This window comes from Nerophis ophidion, linkage group LG04 (genome assembly GCF_033978795.1).
Source record: "Nerophis ophidion isolate RoL-2023_Sa linkage group LG04, RoL_Noph_v1.0, whole genome shotgun sequence".
In the NCBI taxonomy this organism is placed as follows: domain Eukaryota; kingdom Metazoa; phylum Chordata; class Actinopteri; order Syngnathiformes; family Syngnathidae; genus Nerophis; species Nerophis ophidion.
The window spans coordinates 3,267,967-3,291,088 of NC_084614.1; the positions used below are offsets into that span (position 1 = coordinate 3,267,967).

General features: G+C 43.9%; 2 protein-coding genes across 2 annotated transcripts in view; one reads left to right on the plus strand and one right to left on the minus strand.

Moving 5' to 3' along the window:
• The first annotated feature begins 1,303 nt into the window (after positions 1–1,303).
• LOC133550504 (collagen alpha-1(XII) chain-like) lies at positions 1,304–18,678 on the plus strand. The gene is made up of 8 exons (XM_061896480.1): positions 1,304–1,365; positions 1,559–1,628; positions 3,410–3,649; positions 9,424–9,573; positions 13,987–14,106; positions 14,177–14,341; positions 14,397–14,543; positions 18,151–18,678. The coding sequence occupies exons 3-8, from the start codon at positions 3,556–3,558 to the stop codon at positions 18,285–18,287; spliced, it is 813 nt and encodes a 270-aa protein (XP_061752464.1). The 5' UTR covers positions 1,304–1,365; positions 1,559–1,628; positions 3,410–3,555; the 3' UTR covers positions 18,288–18,678.
• Positions 18,679–20,516: 1,838 nt separating this feature from the next.
• LOC133550753 (serine/threonine-protein kinase TAO1-like) overlaps positions 20,517–23,122 on the minus strand; it is a 46,361-nt gene continuing 43,755 nt past the window's right edge. The window contains 1 exon segment of the mRNA XM_061896758.1: positions 20,517–22,810. Within this exon segment, the coding sequence (XP_061752742.1) occupies positions 22,340–22,810 (471 nt within the window). The 3' untranslated portion in view covers positions 20,517–22,339.

Below are 23,122 nucleotides of genomic sequence, written 5' to 3' on the forward strand. Positions count from 1 at the left end.
GTGGGATCACACTCCTCGGCCTTCCCGGTAAGGTTTATTCAGGTGTACTGGAGAGGAGGCCACACCAGGTAGTCCAACCTCGGATTCAGGAGGAACAGTGTGGTTTTGGTCCTGGTGGTGGAACTGTGGACCAGCTCTATACTCTCGGCAGGGTTCTTGAGGGTGCATGGGAGTTTGCCCAACCAGTCTACATGTGCTTTGTGGACTTGGAGAAGGCCTTGGACCGTGTGGGGAGTGCTCAGAGAGTATGGGGTATCGGACTGTTTTATTGTGGCAGTCCACTCCCTGTATGATCAGTGTCAGAACTTGGTCCGCATTGCTGGCAGTAAGTCGGTCACGTTTCCAGTGAGGGTTGGACTCCGCCAAGGCTGTCCTTTGTCACCGATTCTGTTCATAACTTTTATGGACAGAACTTCTAGGCGCAGTCAAGGCGTTGAGGGGTTCCGGTTTGGTGGCTGCAGGATTAGGTCTCTGCTTTCTGCAGATGATGTGGTCCTGATGGCTTCATCTGGCCGGGATCTTCAGCTCTCACTGGATCGGTTCGCAGCCGAGTGTGAAGCGACCGGAATGAGAATCAGCACCTCCAAGTCCGAGTCCATGGTTCTCGCCCGGAAAAGGGTGGAGTGCCATCTCCGGGTTGGGGAGGAGACCCTGCCCCAAGTGGAGGAGTTCAAGTACCTAGGAGTCTTGTTCACGAGTGAGGGAAGAGTGGATCGTGAGATCGACAGGCGGATCGGTGCGCCGTCTTCAGTAATGCGGACGTTGTATCGATCCGTTGTGGTGAAGAAGGAGCTGAGCCGGAAGGCAAAGCTCTCAATTTACCGGTCGCTCTACGTTCCCATCCTCACCTATGGTCATGAGCTTTGGGTCATGACCGAAAGGATAAGATCACGGGTACAAGCGGCCCAAATGAGTTTGGGTCTCTCCCTTAGAGATAGGGTGAGAAGCTCTGCCATCCGGGAGGAACTCAAAGTAAAGCCGCTGCTCCTCCACATGGAGAGGAGCCAGATCTGGTCAGGATGCCACTCGAACGCCTCCCTAGGGAGGTGTTTAGGGCACATCCAACCGGTAGGAGGCAACGGGGAAGACCCAGGACACGTTGGCAAGACTATGTCTCCTAGCTGGCCTGGGAACGCCTCGGGATCCCCCGGGAAGAGCTGGACGAAGTGGCTGGGGAGAGGGAAGTCTGGGCTTCCTTGCTTAGGCTGCTGCCCCCGCGACCCGACCTTGGATAAGCGGAAGATGGATGGATGGATGTTTTGTAATGCAATGAGGTCCAATTGCGCCATCTGCTGGTACCCGTAAGTCTATAAATATGACAGCAGACCAGAAGCTATTGCCAGACTTCCTGCACTCCATCAAAAGGTAAGACATGTTCCGATATTGCTCTGCAAAATATTGTAAATTATACCAAAGCTAAGGTGACATTTATTTTAAGATACAGTTATTTAACAGCAGTTGAAATGCTTTGTTGTGCAATCTTTGTTTTGAATTGGTTGTTGCTCAGGTTTGATGTACTACTAAGTTGCACTGAACTCCATATTGTTTTCCTCCATAGACATCGAAACCAGCAGAGGTGCTAACTACATGTTGTGTGTGTGTGTGTGCATTCCCATCATTCATTGCAGGTAATAATTGTTGCACGTGTTAAGTTTGAATTGTCCGCCATTTCTGCATGGACACAACGTGGTCTATCATTCTTGCTAGTCGCCACCAGAGGGTGCTAAAAGTCCAATGAATTATTTGTCATGTCTTGTATTGTATTTTGTATTTTTAGGGCCCGCATGGCCCATTGCCAATGGCCAAAGGACCTATTGTTTTTCGTGCGTTTTATTATTAGGGTCCTTGGCCCATGGCAAAGGACTCCTATGGAGTCCTTTGCCATGGACCAAGGACCCTATTGAAACTGCTGTGTTTTATTATTATTCCGCACCTCCGCGCTGTAATTTGACCCCCTTAACATGCTTCAAAACTCACCAAATTTGACACACACGTCGGTATAGCAAACCTTCCCAACATATTAAGCAACCAATCCCCCAAAATGAAAATTGCGCTCTAGCGCCCCCTAGGAAAAAATTACAGACAAAAGTGCATGTAACTTCTGTTAGGAATGTCATAGCGACATGAAACAAAAACTCCTATGTAGGTCTGACTTAGACCCAATTTTCATACACTCACTTCTTTCAGCAAAAATCTACAGGAAGTTGGCGAAAACCCCTTCAAAATAAAATTTGTGCAAAAAATGCCATTTTAGCCTCTTTGCGCTGTAATTTGACCCCTTTAAAATGCTTCAAAAGTCACCAAACTTGGCGCACACATAAGGACTGGCGAATATTGCTATCTAATGAAAAAAACCAAACCCCAAAACTCAAAATTGCGGTCTAGCGCTATTTTTCAATAAAACACTGAAAAAACTGCTCCTAGGAAGAAAACACCGACAAAATTGCTTGTAACTTCCGGTAAGAATGTCGGAGGGACATGAAACAAAACCCTCTATGTAGGTCTCGCTTAGACCTACATTTCATAGATTGACAACCCCCAACAAAAATCAACAGGAAGTTTGCAATCCCCCCTTCAAAACAAAAGTTTTGTAAAAACCGGTCACCTTTCTTCAAACATTATCTCCTCTGAGTGCGTTTGTTGTTTTGGCTTCAAACTCGCACAGGAGAGAGATTGAACCCTTCTGATTAAAAGTATAGAACAGAGTTTTGATAAGTTCTCAGGTTTTGATTTTACGCGCCTTCAAAGAACCCCTGTGCAAAGTCTCCTAAAAAAATGTCATTTTTGCCTCTTTGAGCTGTTATTTGACCCCCTTAAAATGCTTCTAAACTCACCAAACTTGACACACACATCAGGTCTGGCAAAAATTGTGATCTGATGAAAAAACCTAACCTCAAAACTCAAATTTGCGCTCTACCGCCCCCCTAGGAATACAACACGGACAAACTGCTCCTAGGAAGAAAACACAGACAAAACTGCTTGTAACTTCCGGTAGGAATGTTAGAGAGACATGAAACAAAAAACTCTATGTAGGTCTCACTTAGACCTACATATTAATAATTAACACACTTTGGCAAAAATCAACAGGAAGTTTGATATTTTCACTTCAATACAACAACTGCATTACTTTCACAATGCATTAGATTCTCAAAATAGTGGCTCCAAGGCGTCTTCTAACGCTTATCCGGCCGTGGGTCTCGGGGGCAGCAGCCAAAGGCGGACCCGACCAACGCTGCTTGCAGCTTTAATTTATAGATTATTATTTCGTGTTCATTTTGGGGAGTTTTCATTGTGTTGTACTTTGTAGCTGTATGTAAAAATGTGGCCACTGAAAGGGCTGGTTGCATCAGCTCTTGTATGTCCTTTTTGTTCCTTGATGTTTTGCCTTACTTTGTTTCAAATAATAAAGGCCCTGGCGTACTTTCAAAGGCGGGCTCGGACTGGACTCCGCCTCAGGTCCACCAAACCTTGTTTGGACGCCAATATTGGACATTTCTTCTGGACAAGACATCAATTTCCACTTCCTGAGAGTTCCTGGCACCTGGTCCCCCCGGCATGAAGCTCATTATTGCCTTGGTCTTGGCCATGGGAGTCCCCAGCGGGCACCTGGGTGGCACCACTGCCAGCCTGGGTGACAACTATCCCACTGGTAGGAACATTTTGATGTTCTTTCCCGGTTCTTTCTCAGCATTGTTGAAAAGGTTTGAGGTCAAAGTGGGTCCCTCACATATATATATATATATATATATATATATATATATATAATTTTTTTTAAAGCAAGAAAGTGAGAAAGAATAGATGTCTCATATATTTTATTTGTCATTTTATATTTAAGTCCAATAAAGTACATTTTACAAATCCATCTTTGTTTATTCAGGTTAAAGAAAATATTTTTGAAATATTTTTATTGTATATATTACATAATAAAACTAAATCTTGTGTTCAATAAAATAAAATACATTTAAAAAATAATTGCATTAAATTCAAGTTCAATAAAATAGAATATATTTTGAAATTCCATCTTTGTTTTTTTAACGTTTTTTTTTAAGTCCAATAAAAGAAAATGCATATAAAAATTAATTTGCGTATTCAATAAATTAAAATACATTTTAATAATCCATCTTTAGGTTCAATAAAATAAAATACGTTTTACATTTTTTTAAATTAAATTTAGGTTGATTAATTATAATATAATTTAAATATATATATATATATATATATATATATATATATACACACACATGTGAAACCACTTTGGTACAAGTTTTACTTGTGTGTGCAAAACTACAACTATAATTAAACATCAATTTACACATCTTAAAAACTCCCTAATTATTATTAAAAACTGTAAGGATTTTTGTTTGACTTTTTGATGGAAATGTTGACAATATTCAACTTGTATCATTCATTAAAAACAATACACACACTTGCATGTTTTCTTGACAGGAAGTAGACAATTAGTATTGTACCGCTAGTGTTTTATTTTGATAGCGTTGAAGGAAGTTGCAATGCATGATGGGAAACTAGCAGCGAGTCTGAAAAGAACACAAGTCAATATTATGTTTTTAGTTCTTAGACGCTTCAGAAAGCCATGTCTGGAAGTAAATATGTCTAAAAGTTAAAGTTGTGTCACTTTTATGTATCTTTTGTGCCGTATTAGAGATGTTTTTTTTGTATTTTTTATTTTTATAATTAGTATATTTTTAATTTATTTTTTATTAAGGAAACAATCACTAGTATCAGTTATATTAGGGCTTTTTTTTAATGTTTATTTATAAATTACAACAATTACAAACAGTAAGTCAAACAACAACATAAAACATTATGAAAACAGTACAAAACAGCGCCAGGGTGTTGTAAATTCAAAATAAAAATAGAATACAAAAAAATATAAATATAATAAAGTGCAATTCCGCTGGTAATCAGTGTTAAAAATATTCTTCAAAATAGAAAACATTCTCATGCATTTTATTCTATCTATCCGTTTCTAACGCACCTGTTCAAGAAGTCGCATTAATGCTCAAAAGTATTGCTAACTTCAGAATAACAATGTCATTAAAAAGAATAAGAGATGCACACATTTAGTTGTTGTAATCTGGGAAAGTCCAAATGAACGAGGAGGCGTAGAATTGTAGAAGTGTACAGCGCTACAGGTTTCTCTCCTCATTGAGCTAAATTGATTCCTGTCTCTGTTTAATCCCTTGCTTCTTGTCTGTTTAATAGATGGCATCAGTGTTTGAACCTGACACTTGTATTCGGTGTTAAGAATGTTATATGGCTCTTTCGGATAATACATTTTAAAATATTTGGCTTTCATGGCTCTCTCAGCCAAAAATGGTTCCAGACCCCTGCTTTACAGGCTAATAATAACCATGAAGGATTTTAAATGAAATCTCTTTGACTTTGTTGGTAAGTAAATAGCTGTTAGGAAGGGACCACTACCAATCGAGCCACTGGGCCGTGGCTCAATTGGTACCTGGCCGCGGAAGAATTTTTTATTAATTTTAATTATTTTTTAATTAAAAAAAAAAATAAAACAATATTTAATTAAAACAACATAAAAAAACACAAGATACACTTACAATTAGTGCACCCACACCCAAAAAACTAAATTTTTCATGACAAAATCCTCCATTTTACAACGTCGGTCATCCGGAGGGCCCAGCGGAGACTCCTCCATTTCCTGAGGGTGCTGACCTTCTATCGCCATGCTGACGTACTGCATAACAGTGTGGTACGCCAGCTGCACTGAAGCAGACAAACAGGCGATTCAGATGTTCATAAAGGATTTACACAACTCCCGTTGCCTCGACAGAGCAAAAAACATTACCAAGGACAGCAGACACCCTGGCTTCCGCCTGTTCGACTTGCTACCATCAGGCAGGCGCTACAGGTGCATCAGAGCCGGAACAAACAGCTTCTTTCCCAAAGCTGTCACCATGTTGAACTCTAACTTATAATAATAATAATTCACCGCCCTAATACCCTAGTGCAGGGGTGCCCATTACGTCGATCGCGAGCTACCAGTCGACCGCGGGGGGTGTGTCAGTCGATCTCCAGCCAGGCTTTTAAAAAAAATAGACCTAAAAATGAGTGATCATCAATCTTCACCAAGACGTCACTTAAATGACATTCACGGTACCGGAGGGTCTTGTGAGATGACGCTGGCTGCTGCAAGATCATTATTATGAAAAAATGACAGAGAGGAAGGCGAGAAACACTTTTTATTTCAACAGACTCTCGCGCCGTACCTTCCGTCAAAACTCTAAAGGCCGACTGCACATTTCCTATCTTCACAATAAAAGCCCTGCTTCATGCTGCCTGCGCTAACTAAATACAGAGTCTCGGAAAACTGGCGTGCACAAGCGATCCCTCAGAAAGCTGGCGTGCACATCACTTGTGCACGCCAGCTTTCCGAGACTCTTATTTTGTTAGCGCAGGCAGCATGAAGCAGGGCTTTCATTGTGAAGATAGGAAATGTGCAGTCGGCCTTTAGAGTTTTGACGGAAGTCAGTTGAAATAAAAAGTGTTTCTGGCCTTCCTCTGTCATTTTTTCATAATAATGAACTGGCAGCAGCCAGCGTCATCTCACAAGACCCTCGGGTGCCGTGAATGTCAATCAAGCAAGCTACGGAATTTGCCGCCAATGTTTTTCTTGTAAAGTGTATGGAAGCTGGATGAATTAGACGCCAAAAACCAACCACTTTCATGTGGTATTGTACAGAAAGGACAACTTTTTTTCTCCTCCATTTGAAAATGTGGGCGTTATCATCATTACTGTCTGATTCCAATCAATGCAAGTCATCAGAATCAGGTAATACACCAACTTATATTCTTGTCTTGGTGAAAGAAAGACATCTATATGTGTTACACATGCTTGTATTATCATTAAACACATTTAACTTGTTTACAAAATTGTCTCTTTCATAAGTAAATAAATATAAATGATATATATAAATGAGGTAGATCCCCTCGAGTTGGTCAATTGAAAAGTAGCTCGCCTGCAGAAAAAGTGTGGGCACCCCTGGTCTAGTGTGCAATACTACCCTTCCAGTGCAATACGTCCGTCACCGATTGTTATTTATTACTTCGGTACTCCTGTCTTGCTCTGTATATTGTACAGTATTTGTATTTTCTACTTCTATATTGTACAGAATTGCTTATTATTTTTATTGGATAGTAGTCTGTTTATTTCAATTGTTAGTTTTTCCTTTGTTACCTCTTATGTCATCTATTTCACCCCGTATTTGTTCCCACTACCGCACCTTAAGTTGGAGTCTTTAATCTCGTTATATGCAAATATAATGACAATAAAGTTCATTCTTCTTCTTCTTCTTCATTTTTCATGACAAAGGCAAATAAAAATAATAAATAAATAAATAAAATCCCCCCCACACCGCCAGACCGCGGGACAAATTATCAAGCGTTGACCGGTCCGCATCGACTAAAAGGTTGGAGGCCACTGATTGACAACTTTATTCCAGAGGGAAATTACATAGGAGACAGAAACACAATCATTTTGGAATAAGCTGCGGATTTTTCCGTTATTTTTCTGGATCGTAGCAAAGTTTCCCCACAGGAGTCTCAAGTGGATCATTCACAGTTTTTACAGCAGGAAGAGGAGGTGTGTAAACCCTGTGCGACATAACAACACCATCAAATACAATGGCTGATTGTTTGGGAGTCACAGGGATCTTAAAACGGTTGAGACATTCTTGGTAATTAAAAAGCTGACTCACTAGAATAATGTTATTGTTGAGGAAAAGAGATTTCCTTTTATAACAAATGTCTTTATTGTCCCAGGTGAAATATTTAGTAGGTGAGAAGAGGTGCTTGTGGAAGTTTGAGAGAGTAACAGGAATCCTATCAAGGTTCTAATTACACAATAGCAAACATTTTACGCCTCCAAGGTTAGAAAATACATGAGAAATAAAGTTCCGAATTGAGGTTGAGTCTTTCAAGTAACTTTTATGGACAGAATTTCTAGGCGCAGTCAAGGCGTTGAGGGGTTCTGGTTTGGTGGCCGCAGGATTAGGTCTCGGCTTTTTGCAGGTGATGTGGCCCGGGATCTTCAGTTCTCACTGGATCGGTTCGCAGCCGAGTGTGAAGCGACCGGAATGAGAATCAGCACCTCCAAGTCCGAGTCCATGGTTCTCGCCCGGAAAAGGGTGGAATGCCATCTCCGGGTTGGGGAGGAGCCCCCTGCCCCAAGTGGAGGAGTTCAAGTACCTAGGAGTCTTGTTCACGAGTGGGGGAAGAGTGGATCGTGAGATCGACAGGCGGATCGGTGCGGCGTCTTCAGTAATGCGGACGTTGTACCGATCCGTTGTGGTGAAGAAGGAGCTGAGCCGGAAGGCAAAGCTCTCAATTTACCGGTCGATCTACGTTCCCATCCTCACCTATGGTCATGAGCTTTGGGTCATGACCGAAAGGATAAGATCACGGGTACAAGCGGCCCAAATGAGTTTGGGTCTCTCCCTTAGAGATAGGGTGAGAAGCTCTGCCATCCGGGAGGAACTCAAAGTAAAGCCGCTGCTCCTCCACATGGAGAGGAGCCAGATGAGGTGGTTCGGGCATCTGGTCAGGATGCCACCCGAACGCCTCCCTAGGGAGGTGTTTAGGGCACGTCCAGCCGGTAGGAGGCCACGGGGAAGACCCAGGACACGTTGGGAAGACTATGTTTACCCTTGTTTACCTGTATGTCATCTTTTTTGTAAGGGGCGCTGGAAGCCGGCAGACCCGTCAGCGATCCTGTTCTGTCTCCCTGTAATGTTTGTCTGATCTTGAATGGGATTGTGCTGAAAATTGTAATTTTCCTGAAGGAACTCTCCTGACGGAATAAATAAAGTACTATCTATCTATCTATCTATCTATCTATGTCTCCCGGCTGGCCTGGGAACGCCTCAGGATCCCCCGGGAAGAGCTAGACGAAGTGGCTGGGGAAAGGGAAGTCTGGGTTTCCCTACTTAGGCTGTTTCCCCCGCGACCCAACCTCGGATAAGCGGAAGAAGATGGATGGATGGATGGATGGAATCATAAGTGTCTATATTTTGTTTTTCTGCTTGTTACTGCAGTTTCACTAAGGGTTTCCATAACACATGAACATGTGTCAATGTCTATTTCTTAGATACCACTTAGCTTTACGGTTTGGGGGAGGTGAAAGACGCCAACATTGTCCGGCGTCCCCACTTTCAAGTCTTTCAGTAACTTAGATAGCTCCAATGTTTTGTTTCACCTCCATCTGGATTGACTGAGACGGGTCCCGGATTATATTTGTCATCGGCACCCAACTGCTAGTTCGGGTGTACCAAAAAAAAAAATCGAAGAAATGATCTGACAATGCGGTATCGACGACCCTTAGTCCCGATCAAATCAAGAGTGTCGCCGGACCTCACACGGGTCTTTGTGTCCTCGTCCCTGCAGACACACAATGTAAGACCTCAGCCAAGGCCGACATCGTGCTGCTGATCGACGGCTCCTGGAGTATCGGCCGCCTCAACTTTAAAACAATTCGCATCTTCATCGCTCGCTTGGTCAGCACCTTTGACATCGGCCCCGATGATGTCCAGATCGGTAAGTCCGCACACCACTCACTACTACTCAATCAATCAATGTTTAATTATATAGCCCTAAATCACAAGTGTCTCAGAGGGCCTCACAAGCCACCACGGCATCCTCGGTTCAGAGCCCACATAAGGGCAAGGAAAAACTCAAAACCCAGTGGGATGACAATGTGAATGACTATGAGAAACCTTGTAGAGGACCGCAGATGTGGGTGACCTCCCCCTCTCTAGGGGAGACCGGAAGCAATGGACCACGAGTGGGTCTATTATAATATTATGAAAGTCCAGTCCATAGTGGATCCAACAAAATAGTGAGAGTCCAGTCCATAGTGGGGGTAGCAGGAGACCATCCCGAGCGGAGACGGGTCAGCAGCGAAGAGATGTCCCCAACCGATGGACAGGCGAGTGGTCCACCCCGGGTCCCGAGTCTGGACAGCCAGCACTTCATCCATGGCCACCGGACCTATGCCTCTCCTTCCACAAGGGAGAGGGGGGCCGAGGAGAAAAGAAACGGCAGATCAACTGGTCTAAAAAGGGTGTCTATTTAAAGGCTAAAGTATACAAATTAGTTTTAAGATGGGACTTAAATGTTTCTACTGAGGTGGCACCTCTAACTGTTACCGGGAGGGCATTCCAGAGTACTGGAGCCCCAATAGAAAACGCTCTATAGCCAGAGTTCTTAGGTCCCGGCAATCGGCAAGATAGGATGGAGCTAGACCGTGTAGTATTTTTTACGTAAGTAGTAAAACCTTAAAGTCACATCTTAAGTGCACGGGAAGCTAGGTCAGGTTAGCCAGTATAGGTGTAATATGAAAAAACTGTAATCTTTTAGCTGTAGTACTACTACTAGTGCTACTGCTACATCCACTACTACGATTACTTTTACTATTAATTCTACTTTCAAGTCCCAGTCCGTGGTTCTCTCCTGGAAAATTGTTCTCTCCGTGTGGGACGATATCCTCCTGCCCCACTTCAAGGACCTTAGAGTCTTGCTCACGAGTGAGTGAAGAGTGGATCATGAGATCAGCAAGTGGATCAGTGCGGCATTTGCAGAGAGGTCCGTGGTGGTGAAGAAGGAGCTGAGCCAGAAGGCAAAGCTCTCAATTTTCCGGTCGATTCCTTGCCGCACCTATGGTCATGACTTTAAGTTATGACAAAAAAGACGAGATCACGGGTACAAGCGGCCGGAGTGAGGGTCCTCTGTCGGGTGGCGAGGATCTCCCCTCGAGATACGTACAGAAGCCGTCATTCCGGAGGAGCTCAGGGTAAAGTCTCTGCTCCTCCACATGGAGAAAAGCCAAATGAGTTGCTTCGGGCATCTGGTCAGAATGCCACCCCAGAAGTCTGCCTGGGAAGATTGTCAGGCATGTCCAACTAGTAGGTCAGACTCAGGACACGTTGGAGAACCTATGTCTCCCAGCTGGCCTGGGAACACCTAAGGATTGCCCAGGAAGAGCTAGACCAAGTGGTGGGGGAGAGGCAAGTCTGGGCTTTCTGCTCAGGCTGCTGCCCTCACAACCTGACAAAGATGGATGGATGGATGGATGGATGGATGGATGTTAATACTACTCTGGGAACACCTCAGGATTGCCCGGGAAGAACTAGACCAAGTGGCGGGGGGGAGGCAAGTCTGAACTTCTCTGCTCAGGCTGCTGCTCTCACAACCCGAAAAAGATGGATGGGTGTTAATACTACTCTGGGAACACTTTAAGATTGCCCGGGAAGAGCTAGACCAAGTGGCGGGGGAGAGGCAAGTCTGGGCTTCTCTGCTAATGCTGCTGCCCTCACAACCTGACAAAGATGGATGGATGGATGTTAATACTACCCTGGGAACACCTCAGGATTGCCCGGGAAGAGCTAGACCAAATGGTGGGCGAGAGGCAAGTCTGGGCTTCTCTGCTAAGGCTGCTGCCTTCAAAACCCGACAAAGATGGATGGATGTTAATACTTCTCTGGGAACACCTCAGGATTGCCTGGGAAGAGCTAGACCAAGTGGCGGGGGAGAGGCAAGTCTGGGCTTTCTGCTCAGGCTGCTGCCCTCACAACCTGACAAAGATGGATGGATGTTAATACTTCTCTGGGAACACCTCAGGATTGCCCGGGAAGAGCTAGACCAAGTGGTGGGGGAGAGGCAAGTCTGGGCTTCTCTGCTAATGCTGCTGCCCTCACAACCCGACAAGGATGGATGGATGGATGTTGATACTACTCTGGGAACACCTCAGGATTGCCTGGGAAGAGCTAGACCAAGTGGCGGGAGAGAGGCAAGTCTGGGCTTTCTGCTCAGGCTGCTGCCCTCACAACCTGACAAAGATGGATGGATGTTAATACTTCTCTGGGAACACCTCAGGATTAACCGGGAAGAGCTAGACCAAATGGTGGGCGAGAGGCAAGTCTGGGCTTCTCTGCTAAGGCTGCTGCCTTCAAAACCCGACAAAGATGGATGGATGTTAATACTACTCTGGGAACACCTCAGGATTGCCTGGGAAGAGCTAGACCAAATGGCGGGGGAGAGGCAAGTCTGGGCTTCTCTTCTCGGGCTGCTGCTCTCACAACCTGACAAAGATGGATGGATGTTAATACTACTCTGGGAACACTTCAAGATTGCCCGGGAAGAGCTGGACCAAATGGTGGGGGAGAGGCAAGTCTGGGCTTCTCTGCTAAGGCTGCTGCCGTCACAGCCCAACAAAGATGGATGGATGTTAATACTACTCTGGGAGCACTTTAAGATTGCCCGGGAAGAGCTAGACCAAGTGGTGGGGGAGAGGCAAGTCTGGGCTTCTCTGCTAATGCTGCTGCCCTCACAACCTGATAAAGATGGATGGATGTTAATACTACTCTGGGAACACCTCAGGATAGCCCGGGAAGAGCGCGACCAAGTGGCAAGGGAGAGGCAAGTCTGGGCTTCTCAGCTCAGGCTGCTGCTCTCACAACCTGACAAGGATGGATGGATGGATGTTAATACTACTCTGGGAACACTTCAAGATTGCCCGGGAAGAGCTAGACCAAGTGGTGGGGGAGAGGCAAGTCTGGGCTTCTCTGCTCAGGCTGCTGCCCTCACAACCTGACAAAGATGGATGGATGTTAATACTTCTCTGGGAACACCTCAGGATTGCCTGGGAAGAGCTAGACCAAATGGCGGGGGAGAGGCAAGTCTGGGCTTCTCTGCTAAGGCTGCTGCCTTCAAAACCCGACAAAGATGGATGGATGTTAATACTACTCTGGGAACACCTCAGGATTGCCTGGGAAGAGCTAGACCAAATGGCGGGGGAGAGGCAAGTCTGGGCTTCTCTTCTCGGGCTGCTGCTCTCACAACCTGACAAAGATGGATGGATGTTAATACTACTCTGGGAACACTTCAAGATTGCCCGGGAAGAGCTGGACCAAATGGTGGGGGAGAGGCAAGTCTGGGCTTCTCTGCTAAGGCTGCTGCCGTCACAGCCCAACAAAGATGGATGGATGTTAATACTACTCTGGGAGCACTTTAAGATTGCCCGGGAAGAGCTAGACCAAGTGGTGGGGGAGAGGCAAGTCTGGGCTTCTCTGCTAATGCTGCTGCCCTCACAACCTGATAAAGATGGATGGATGTTAATACTACTCTGGGAACACCTCAGGATAGCCCGGGAAGAGCGCGACCAAGTGGCAAGGGAGAGGCAAGTCTGGGCTTCTCAGCTCAGGCTGCTGCTCTCACAACCTGACAAGGATGGATGGATGGATGTTAATACTACTCTGGGAACACTTCAAGATTGCCCGGGAAGAGCTAGACCAAGTGGTGGGGGAGAGGCAAGTCTGGGCTTCTCTGCTCAGGCTGCTGCCCTCACAACCCGACAAGGATGGATGGATGGATGTTGATACTACTCTGGGAACACCTCAGGATTAACCGGGAAGAGCTAGACCAAGTGGCGGAGGAGAGGCAAGTCTGGGCTTTCTGCTCAGGCTGCTGCCCTCACAACCTGACAAAGATGGATGGATGGATGGATGGATGGATGGATGTTAATACTACTCTGGGAACACCTCAGGATTGCCCGGGAAGAACTAGACCAAGTGGCGGGGGAGAGGCAAGTCTGGGCTTCTCTGCTAAGGCTGCTGTCCTCACAACCCGACAAGGATGGATGGATGTTGATACTACTCTGGGAACACCTCAAGATTAACCGGGAAGAGCTGTACCAAATGGTGGGGAAGAGGGGAGTCTGGGCTTCTCTGTTCAGGCTGTTGCCATCACAACCCAAAAAAGATGGATGGATGGATGGATGTTAATACCTCAGGATTACCTGGGAACGGAGGACATGTTTTATGTGTTGGGACGAAATTCATCTGCAGTTTTTTGTTCCCTGGGCACTCGCCACAGACCGCGCGTCCATGCTAGGTTTTGCAGAGTTTTTGGATCAGTCCAACGTTAAGAAAGGGTTTATTGTTCTGTGTGCAGGTCTGGTTGAGTACAGCGGAGAGCCTACCACCGAGTGGCACCTCAACGCTCACCCCACCAAGGCGTCCCTACTGAAGGCCGTGGCCAACCTGCCTTACAAAGGAGGCAACACCATGACTGGTGACAAGCTAGCGTCTTCATTGTGGATTGGTCCGAAAGGGACTTGACTCCTCCCCTTCCTGTGCTGCAGGGGTGGCTCTGAACTACATCCTCCAGTACAACTTCCGACACTACGCGGGAATGCGCCAGGACTCTCGTAAAATGGTCATCCTGCTCACAGACGGAAAGTCACAGGATGAAGTCGTCAGCCACTCGCAGAACCTGAAAGAGACCGGCATCGAGCTATACGCCATCGGTGAGTCGTCGCCAGGCGGAGCCAACAGTTCTATTGATTTTTTTTGGTTTACCAGGTGTGAAGAACGCGGACGAGAATGAGCTTCGGTCCATCGCCAGCGACCCCCTTGAGACTCACATGTACAACGTCGACGACTTCCAGTTACTGCTGGACATCGTGGACGACCTCACCCTCAACCTGTGGAACAGCATCAAGGGCTCAGGTGGGACCAGACCCAATGACATTTTACGGGCGCAGACTATGTAAAGTATATATATCTACAGTGGGGGTGGACCGCTCCTCTTGACAAAATTGGTGCAGTTAAGGTAAAAGTGTTGCTTTTCTGACATGGACTTGTTTCTTCAGCATTGTCCACACCTTTAAGTCAGGGCTTTGGCAAGGCTATTCTAAAACCTTCATTCTAGCCTGATTTAGCCATTCCTTTACCACTTTTGAGGTGTGTTTGGGGTCATTGTCCTGTTGGAACACCCAACTGTGCCCAAGACCCAACCCAAGGTGAGTAACCGCATGTAGTCAATGTAGCAAGGTGAGTAACTACATGTAGTTAGTGTAGCAAGGTGAGTAACTACATGTAGTTAGTGTAGCAAGGAGAGTGACTACATGTAGTTAATGTAGCAAGGTGAGTAACTACATGTAGTTGGTGTAGCAAGGAGTGACTACATGTAGTAAATGTAGCAAGGTGAGTAACTACATGTAGTTAATGTAGCAAGGTGAGTAACTACATGTAGTTAGTGTAGCAAGGTGAGTAGCTACATGTATTTAGTGTAGCAGGGTAACTTAGTGTAGCAAGGTGAGTAGATTCATGTAGTTGGTGTAGCAAGGTGAGTAACTGCATGTAGTGTAGCAAGGTGAGTAGGTTCATGTAGTTAGTGTAGCAAGGTGAGTAACTGCATGTAGTTAGTGTAGCAAGGTGAGTTACTACATGTAGTTAGTGTAGCAAAGAGAGTAACTACATGTAGTTAATGTAGCAAGGTGAGTAACTACATGTAGTTGGTGTAGCAAAGGTGAGTAACTACATGTAGTTGGTGTAGCAAAGGTGAGTAGCTACATGTAGTTGGTGTAGCAAGGTGAGTAACTACATGTAGCTGGTGTAGCAAGGTGAGTAACTGCATGTAGTTGGTGTAGCAAAATGAGTAACTGCATGTAGTTAGTGTAGCAAGGTGATTAACTACATGTAGTTAGTGCAGCAAGGTGAGTTACTGCATGTAGTTAGTGTAGCAAGGTGATTAACTACATGTAGTTACTGCAGCAAGGTGAGTAACTACATGTAGTTAGTGTAGCAAAGGTGAGTAACTACATGTAGTTGGTGTAGCAAGGTGAGTAACCACATGTATTTAGTGTAGCAGGGTAACTGCAAGTAGTTAGTGTAGCAAGGTGAGTAACTGCATGTAGTTGGTGTTGCAAGGTGAGTAACCGCATGTAGTTAGTGTAACAAGGTGAGTAACTACATGTAGTTTGTGTAGCAAGGTGAGTAACTACATGTAGTTAGTGTAGCAAGGTGAATAACTACATGTTGTTAATGTAGCAAGGTGAGTAGCTACATGTAGCAAGGTGAGTAACTGCATGTAATTTGTGTAGCAATGTGAGTAACTGTGTAGTGAGTGTACCAAGTTGAGTAACTGTGTAGTTAGTGTAGCAAGTTGAGTAACTGGATACAATTAGTGTAGCAAGGTGATTAACTGCATGTGGTTAATGTAGTAAGGTGATTAACTACATGTAGTTAGTGTAGCAAGGTGAGTAACTACATGTAGTTAGTGTAGCAAGGTGAGTAACTACATGTAGTTAGTGTAGCAAGGAAAGTAACTACATGTAGTTAGTGTAGCAAGGAGACTAACTACATGTAGTTAATGTAGCAAGGTGAGTAACTACATGTAGTTGGTGTAGCAAAGGTGAGTAACTACATGTTGTTAGTGTAGCAAGATGAGTAACTGCTTCTAGTTAGTCTAGCAAGGTGAGTAACTACATGTAGCTGGTGTAGCAAGGTGAGTAACTATGTAGATGGTGTAGCAAAATGAGTAACTGCATGTAGTTAGTGTAGCAAGGTGATTAACTACATGTAGTTAGTGTAGCAAGGCTAGTAACTCTGTGTAGATAGTGTAGTAAGGTGAGTAACTACATGTATTTGGTGTAGCAAGGTGAGTAACTGCATGTAGTCAGTGTAGCAAGGTGAGTAACTACATGTAGTTGGTGTAGCAAAGGTGAGTAACTACATGTTATTAGTGTAGCAATATGAGTAACTGCTTGTAGTTAGTCTAGCAAGGTGAGTAACTACATGTAGCTGGTGTAGCAAGGTGAGTAACTCTGTAGATGGTGTAGCAAAATGTGTAACTGCATGTAGTTAGTGTAGCAAGGTGATTAACTACATGTAGTTAGTGTAGCAAGGCTAGTAACTCTGTGTAGATAGTGTAGTAAGGTGAGTAACTACATGTATTTGGTGTAGCAAGGTGAGTAACTGCATGTAGTCAGTGTAGCAAGGTGAGTAACTACATGTAGTTGGTGTAGCAAAGGTGAGTAACTACATGTTATTAGTGTAGCAATATGAGTAACTGCTTGTAGTTAGTCTAGCAAGGTGAGTAACTACATGTAGCTGGTGTAGCAAGGTGAGTAACTCTGTAGATGGTGTAGCAAAATGTGTAACTGCATGTAGTTAGTGTAGCAAGGTGATTAACTACATGTAGTTAGTGTAGCAAGGTTAGTAACTCTGTGTAGATAGTGTAGTAAGGTGAGTAACTACATGTATTTGGTGTAGCAAGGTGAGTAACTGCATGTAGTCAGTGTAGCAAGGTGATTAACTGCATGTAGTTAGTGTAGCAAGGTGATTAACTACAAGGTGATTAACTACATGTAATTGGTGTAGCAAAGGTGAGTTACTACATGTAGTTAGTGTAGCAAGGTGAGTAACTACATGTAGTTAGTGTAGCAAGGTGAGTAACTGCATGTAGTCAGTGTAGCAAGGTGAGTAACTATATGTAGTTAGTGTAGCAAGGTGAGTAACTACATGTAGTTAGTGTAGCAAGGTGAGTAACTACATGTAGTTAGTGTAGCAAGGTAACTGCATGTAGTCAGTGTAGCAAGGTGAGTACCTACATGTAGTTACTGTAGCAAGGTGAGTAACTACATGTAGTTAGTGTAGCAAAGGTGAGTAACTACATGTAGTTGGTGTAGCAAGGTGAGTAACCACATGTATTTAGTGTAGCAGGGTAACTGCAAGTAGTTAGTGTAGCAAGGTGAGTAACTGCATGTAGTTGGTGTAGCAAGGTGAGTAACCACATGTATTTAGTGTAGCAGGGTAACTGCAAGTAGTTAGTGTAGCAAGGTGAGTAACCGCATGTAGTTAGTGTAGCAAGGTGAGTAACTACACAGGTTTTTGACGCTTCTCCATTTAATAGCGTTATGTTATTTTCTTGCTGTTCGCATGTTGTGTTGGTGATATTGTTGATGATTCAGTGATATTGTTGATGATTTAGTGATATTGTTGACGATTTAGTGATATTGTTGATGATTCAGTGATATTGTTGATGATTTAGTGATATTGTTGATGATTTAGTGATATTGTTGATGATTCAGTGATATTGTTGATGATTCAGTGATATAGTTGATGATTTAGTGATATTGTTGATGATTTAGTGATATTGTTGATGATTCAGTGATATTGTTGATGATTTAGTGATATTGTTGATGATTCAGTGATATTGTTGATCATTCAGTGATATTGTTGATGATTTAGTGATGAGAGCAATAAAACAGAACAACAGCATGAAAGTGAACCAAGGGTCTGATACTGATACCGACCTTTGTGTCGATACCAGGCGTGGATGGAAGCGTCACCGAGGAGTGGTTGTTGTGCAAGAGCAGCCTGTGCAACGGGGCCCCCTGCCAACCCGGGGCCTCGGCCCTGCTCCTGCTCGCCGCCATATTGACTCTGCTGGTGGAAGCGCTGCAGTGAAACAGCCGCCACAAGTCACCTGATCAACAACACCCGAGTGTCCCATTTTTTACCTTTTGATGCAATCACAAATTAAATCACTACAGTTTGAGTAAGAGAATCTGGAGGAATGATATTACGTACCTTGGATCCCTCAGGCGCTACTGCATCCAAAAGCCGCATCAGCATGTAAAGGATATCACCACATGGGCTCAGGAACACTTCAGAAAACCACTGTCAGTAACTATAGTTGCTCGCTACATCTGTGAGGGCAAATTGAAACTACTATGCAAAGCCACAGACATTTATCAACAACACCCAGAAACATGATATATATGTTTGTAGGTATATAAAGGTATATACAGTATAGGTATATATTTATATAGGATTTATATGCATTGTCAAATGTTAAGGTGGTATTAAAAAATATGTGTAAAATTGTTTTAAGGTGGTATTATTTAGGTGTCTGTGTCGAGCAGGACCGATAATCAGCATTTCCGTTATTTTAGCGTTAAGTCGCAAAAAAAATTAGCGGACATCCATTGTTCAATTTCATTAAGACACGCCTCCAGCTGACTACAATCCGGCGTGTTGGTCAGCTTCACGGATGCTGAAGAAGGCCAAGAACTGAACCCTGTGGGAATTCAACACGTGACCTTAAACATGCTTCCAGGTCACATTGTTATGGGAGAATCAACATGGACGACACATTAGCATCCATATAATTAGCAACAGATGATTAGTCACATTTGTTTTAGTACAGTGATTTGCCCTGAAACTGGATGTAAAAGGTTTTACAGATTGTTGGACACTAATAGTTCATTTAGCTGCTGTGCAACAATTATTTCTCGAGGATTTTAGAGATAAAGGGGAGATGGGCCTTCAAAACAAGTTAACTAAAAAATGTCATTTTTGCCTCTTTGAGCTGTAATTTGACCCCCTTAAAATGTTTCAAAACTCACCAAACTGGACACAAACATCAGGACTGGTGAAAATTGCGATCTAATAAAAAAAAAAAAAAACCAAAACTCAAAATTGCGCTCTAGCGCCCCCTAGGAATAAAACAGACAAAACTGCTCTTGGGAAGAAAAAACAAACAAAACTGCTTGTAACTTCCGGTAGGAATGTCGTAGAGACATGAAACAAAAACCTCTATGTAGGTCTCACTTAGACCTACATTTCATTCATTTATATCCTTCAGCAAAAATCCACAGGAAGTTGGCAATTACCCCTTCAAAACAAAAGTTTTGTAAAAACCCGTCACCTTTTTTCAAACATTATCTCCTCTGAGTGCGTTTGTTGTGTCGGCTTCAAACTCGCACAGGAAAGAGATTGAACTCTTCTGATTAAAAGTTGCGCAAAGAGTTTTTCTAGCTGCTCCGGTTTTGATTTTACGAGCCTTCAAAGAACTGCTGCGCTGATGCCGTCTCAAGATGGCCACTTAAAAGCAGGAAGCACCAGCGTGACCACACAATGCAGAGAAGGTAGGTAATGTGCGGGTAAAGATATGTTGACTGGGTGAAAGAAGGAGGCACCAGTTTGGCTCCAGGATGCAGAGAAGGTAGGTAATGTGCAGGTAAAGATATGTTAACTGGGTGAAAGAAGGAGGCACCAGTTTGACTCCAGGATGCAGAGAAGGTAGGTAATGTGCAGGTAAAGATATGTTGAATGGGTGAAAGAAGGAGGCACCAGTTTGACTCCAGGGTACAGAGAAGGTAGGTAATGTGCAGGTAAAGATATGTTGTCTGGGTAAAGGCAGGAAACACCAGCAAAAGTCGGTCCCGTCCATCGCTGCTTGCAGCTTTAATTTTATGTTTATTAATTTGAGATGTCTTACTTTTTATCCAAACCAATGCATGGCACGCTGCCGACTTGGCAGGAATTTAACCAGCTAAATGTTTTCACTTTCATTTATCCTGTTTTTTTTTCACAAATATTTTTAGTAGCGCTGTCAAAACAATTTAGTTTTAATCAGATTAATCATATTTTTGCGTTTTCGTTCATTGCAGTAAATTAGCGTACTAAATAAAAACATTTTTCAAAAGCCCACTTTTTGGACACGTAAAATTTTATTGTAAGGATGGAAACATTTTTAAATGTTTTGATATGACTTTATATAAACTGCTGGCCAAAGTACATTGAACCGTATAATGTGTGCGATTAATTGAAGTTAAAGTGTAATACACGGCTCTTGTCAACAGGGGGCGCTGTTTGACGGCGGTGTCATCATTGTCACAAAGACCAAACAAATAATAAAATTATTTTATTACAGATGATTCTTTATCCAGTAGCCCTCTTCCGACAGAAAATAATTACAAACAAAATATTACATTTACGTCCTTAAAGCGTCTTTCATACACTTTGATCGGAGTCCAGGAATAACATTCAGCTTGTGAACCGGGACAACAAAACCCACCAATGACAGCAAAGAATACTGATACTTTGTACATGCTTAGCCCCGCCCCTCGCAGCTAGAGGGCGGGGCCACAGTAGATTTCCCCCTTTCTTTAATCAGTGCGGAAGATCTCGCGGGAACTTGCATTAGCGGAAGCGCTGACAGGCCACGCCCCCTGCAATAAAAGTCTTTTGTGTAAATTCATCTGTCACATTTACAATATTCACACGCGTGTTTATTTACACGCTGTCCTCGTGGGTGGGCGTGGCTGAGACGAGAGTGGGGCGTCACACCGGGGAAGATTTGCGCGGGCATAGCAGGGAAGATCAGCGTCACCTCCCACCCCTCCATGACGTCACTTCCTGTCCAGCGTGCACGACGCTTGGCACCTGCTCGTTTTCAGATAACTTGCAAATGAGCACGCGGGCTTTTATTTTGTTTTATCCGTCCCAACGTGACGTCACTTCCTTGACTGGCGGTTTAAGAAAAATAACAATAAAAATGAATAAAAACTAAAACAAATTATGAAAAAAATTAAATAAAAATAAAACCAAAAAAAAGAAAATAATTAAAATTAATTAAAAAAATTAAAATACAAATAAAATGGAAAAAAATACAAAAAAAAAGAAAAAATTAGGACAGCTTTTTTTTTCAATCCGTCCCAACGTGACGTCACTTCCTTGATTGGCGGTTTAAAAAAATGATTAAAAAAAAATAAAGTAACAACGAATAAATACTAAAAAACAAATGAAAAAAAACAAAAATAAAACCCAAAAAATAAAATAATTAAAAATAATAAAAAAATTTTTTATGAAATACAAATAATAAAAATAAAATGAAAAATAAGTTAAAAAATACAAAAAAAAAAAGAAAAAAAAAAAAAAAAAAAATTAGGACTCGTTTTTTTTTTAATCCATCCCAACGTGACGTCACTTCCTTGACTGTCTTGCACGATGCTTGGCACCAGTTTATGGCAAATTAGGACGTGGTTTAAAAAAAAAAAATGTAAAAACACCAAAACAATAAAAAAAAAAAAAACGAAAATATATGAAAATAAAAATAAAAATAAAAACAAACAAAAAATATTAGGACTCGGCTTTTTTTTAAAAATCTATCCAACATGATGTCACTTCCATGACTGGCGTGCGCGATGCTTAGCAACAGCTCACAGCAAATAAGGACGCTGCTTTTTTTTAATCCGTCCCAACGTGACGTCACTTCCTGTCCACACAATGCTCGGCAACAGCTAATTTTCGGCAAATTAGCAAATTAACACGTGGCTTTTTTTACCCCCCAAAAATTCCACCCCAACCTGACGTCACTTCCTGTCCAGCAGATAAAATTAGCGTACGCAACTTTTTTTTAATCCAACCCAACGTGACGTCACTTCCTGTCCACACAACAGCTCGTTTTCTGCTAACTAGCAATAGCAAATTAACACGCGGCTTTTTCATTTGTTTTATCCGTCCCGACGTGACGTCACTTCCTGTCCGTGTGCACGATGCTTGGCACCAGCTAGCTAGCAAATGAGCACCTGGCTTTTTTGTTTTTCTACCTGGGGCTTCTTCGCTTGCTGCCTAGAGTGTGCGTGTTGATGCTAACATGGCACTAGCACAAACACCACTTGGCGGTAACAGAATGCTATTTGACACTAGCATGATGGCGGACATGTGCACTTCTAGGTGAAGGACAGGTGTGAGGAGCTGGAGATCTGGGAGGTGATGCTGGCGCTCCTGCTCATGCCCTGGTCACTCCTCGCCCCGGCGGACGTCCTCCTCAAAGCCTGCGGGCTGCTCCTCGCCGCCCCCGCGCCGGCCGCCCTCTGGCCCCCCGCTGCGGGGAGGTGGTGGTGGCTCCAAGGGGGCGGGCCCCCGGCCATCATGGGCGGACCCCATGGCTGCTGGGAGCCGGACCCGCCATGCTGCTGATGATGACTGCCGCCGCCTCCCCCGGGCCAGTGTCCTCCCCCGCCGGCCCCTCCCCCCCAGCCGCCCTGTGACTCGGGGGCCAGGTTGGTGAGGACCATGTTGCTGAAGCCCAGCCTCATGGATTCCGAGTCAAAGGCCTCGCTCTCCCGGGCCTGGCGCTCCAGCAGGGAGCGGATCCTCTCCAAGCGCTCGTTCTGGAGCTTCAGAATCTCCTCCTCGATCTGCAGGGGTGGGGGGGCACAGGTTAAATCAGGGGTCACCAACACGGTGCCCGTAAGGACCAGATGAATCGCCCGCTGGCCTGTTCTAAAAATAGCTCAAATAGCAGCACTTACCAGTGAGCTGCCTCTATTTTTGAAATTGTATTTATTTACTAGCAAGCTGGTCTCGCTTTGCTGGACATTTTTAATTCTAAGAGAGACAAAACTCAAATAGAATTGGAAAATCCACGAAAATATTTTAAAGACTTGGTCTTGACTTGTAAATAAATTCATTTATTTTTTTACTTTGCTTCTTATAACTTTCAGAAAAAC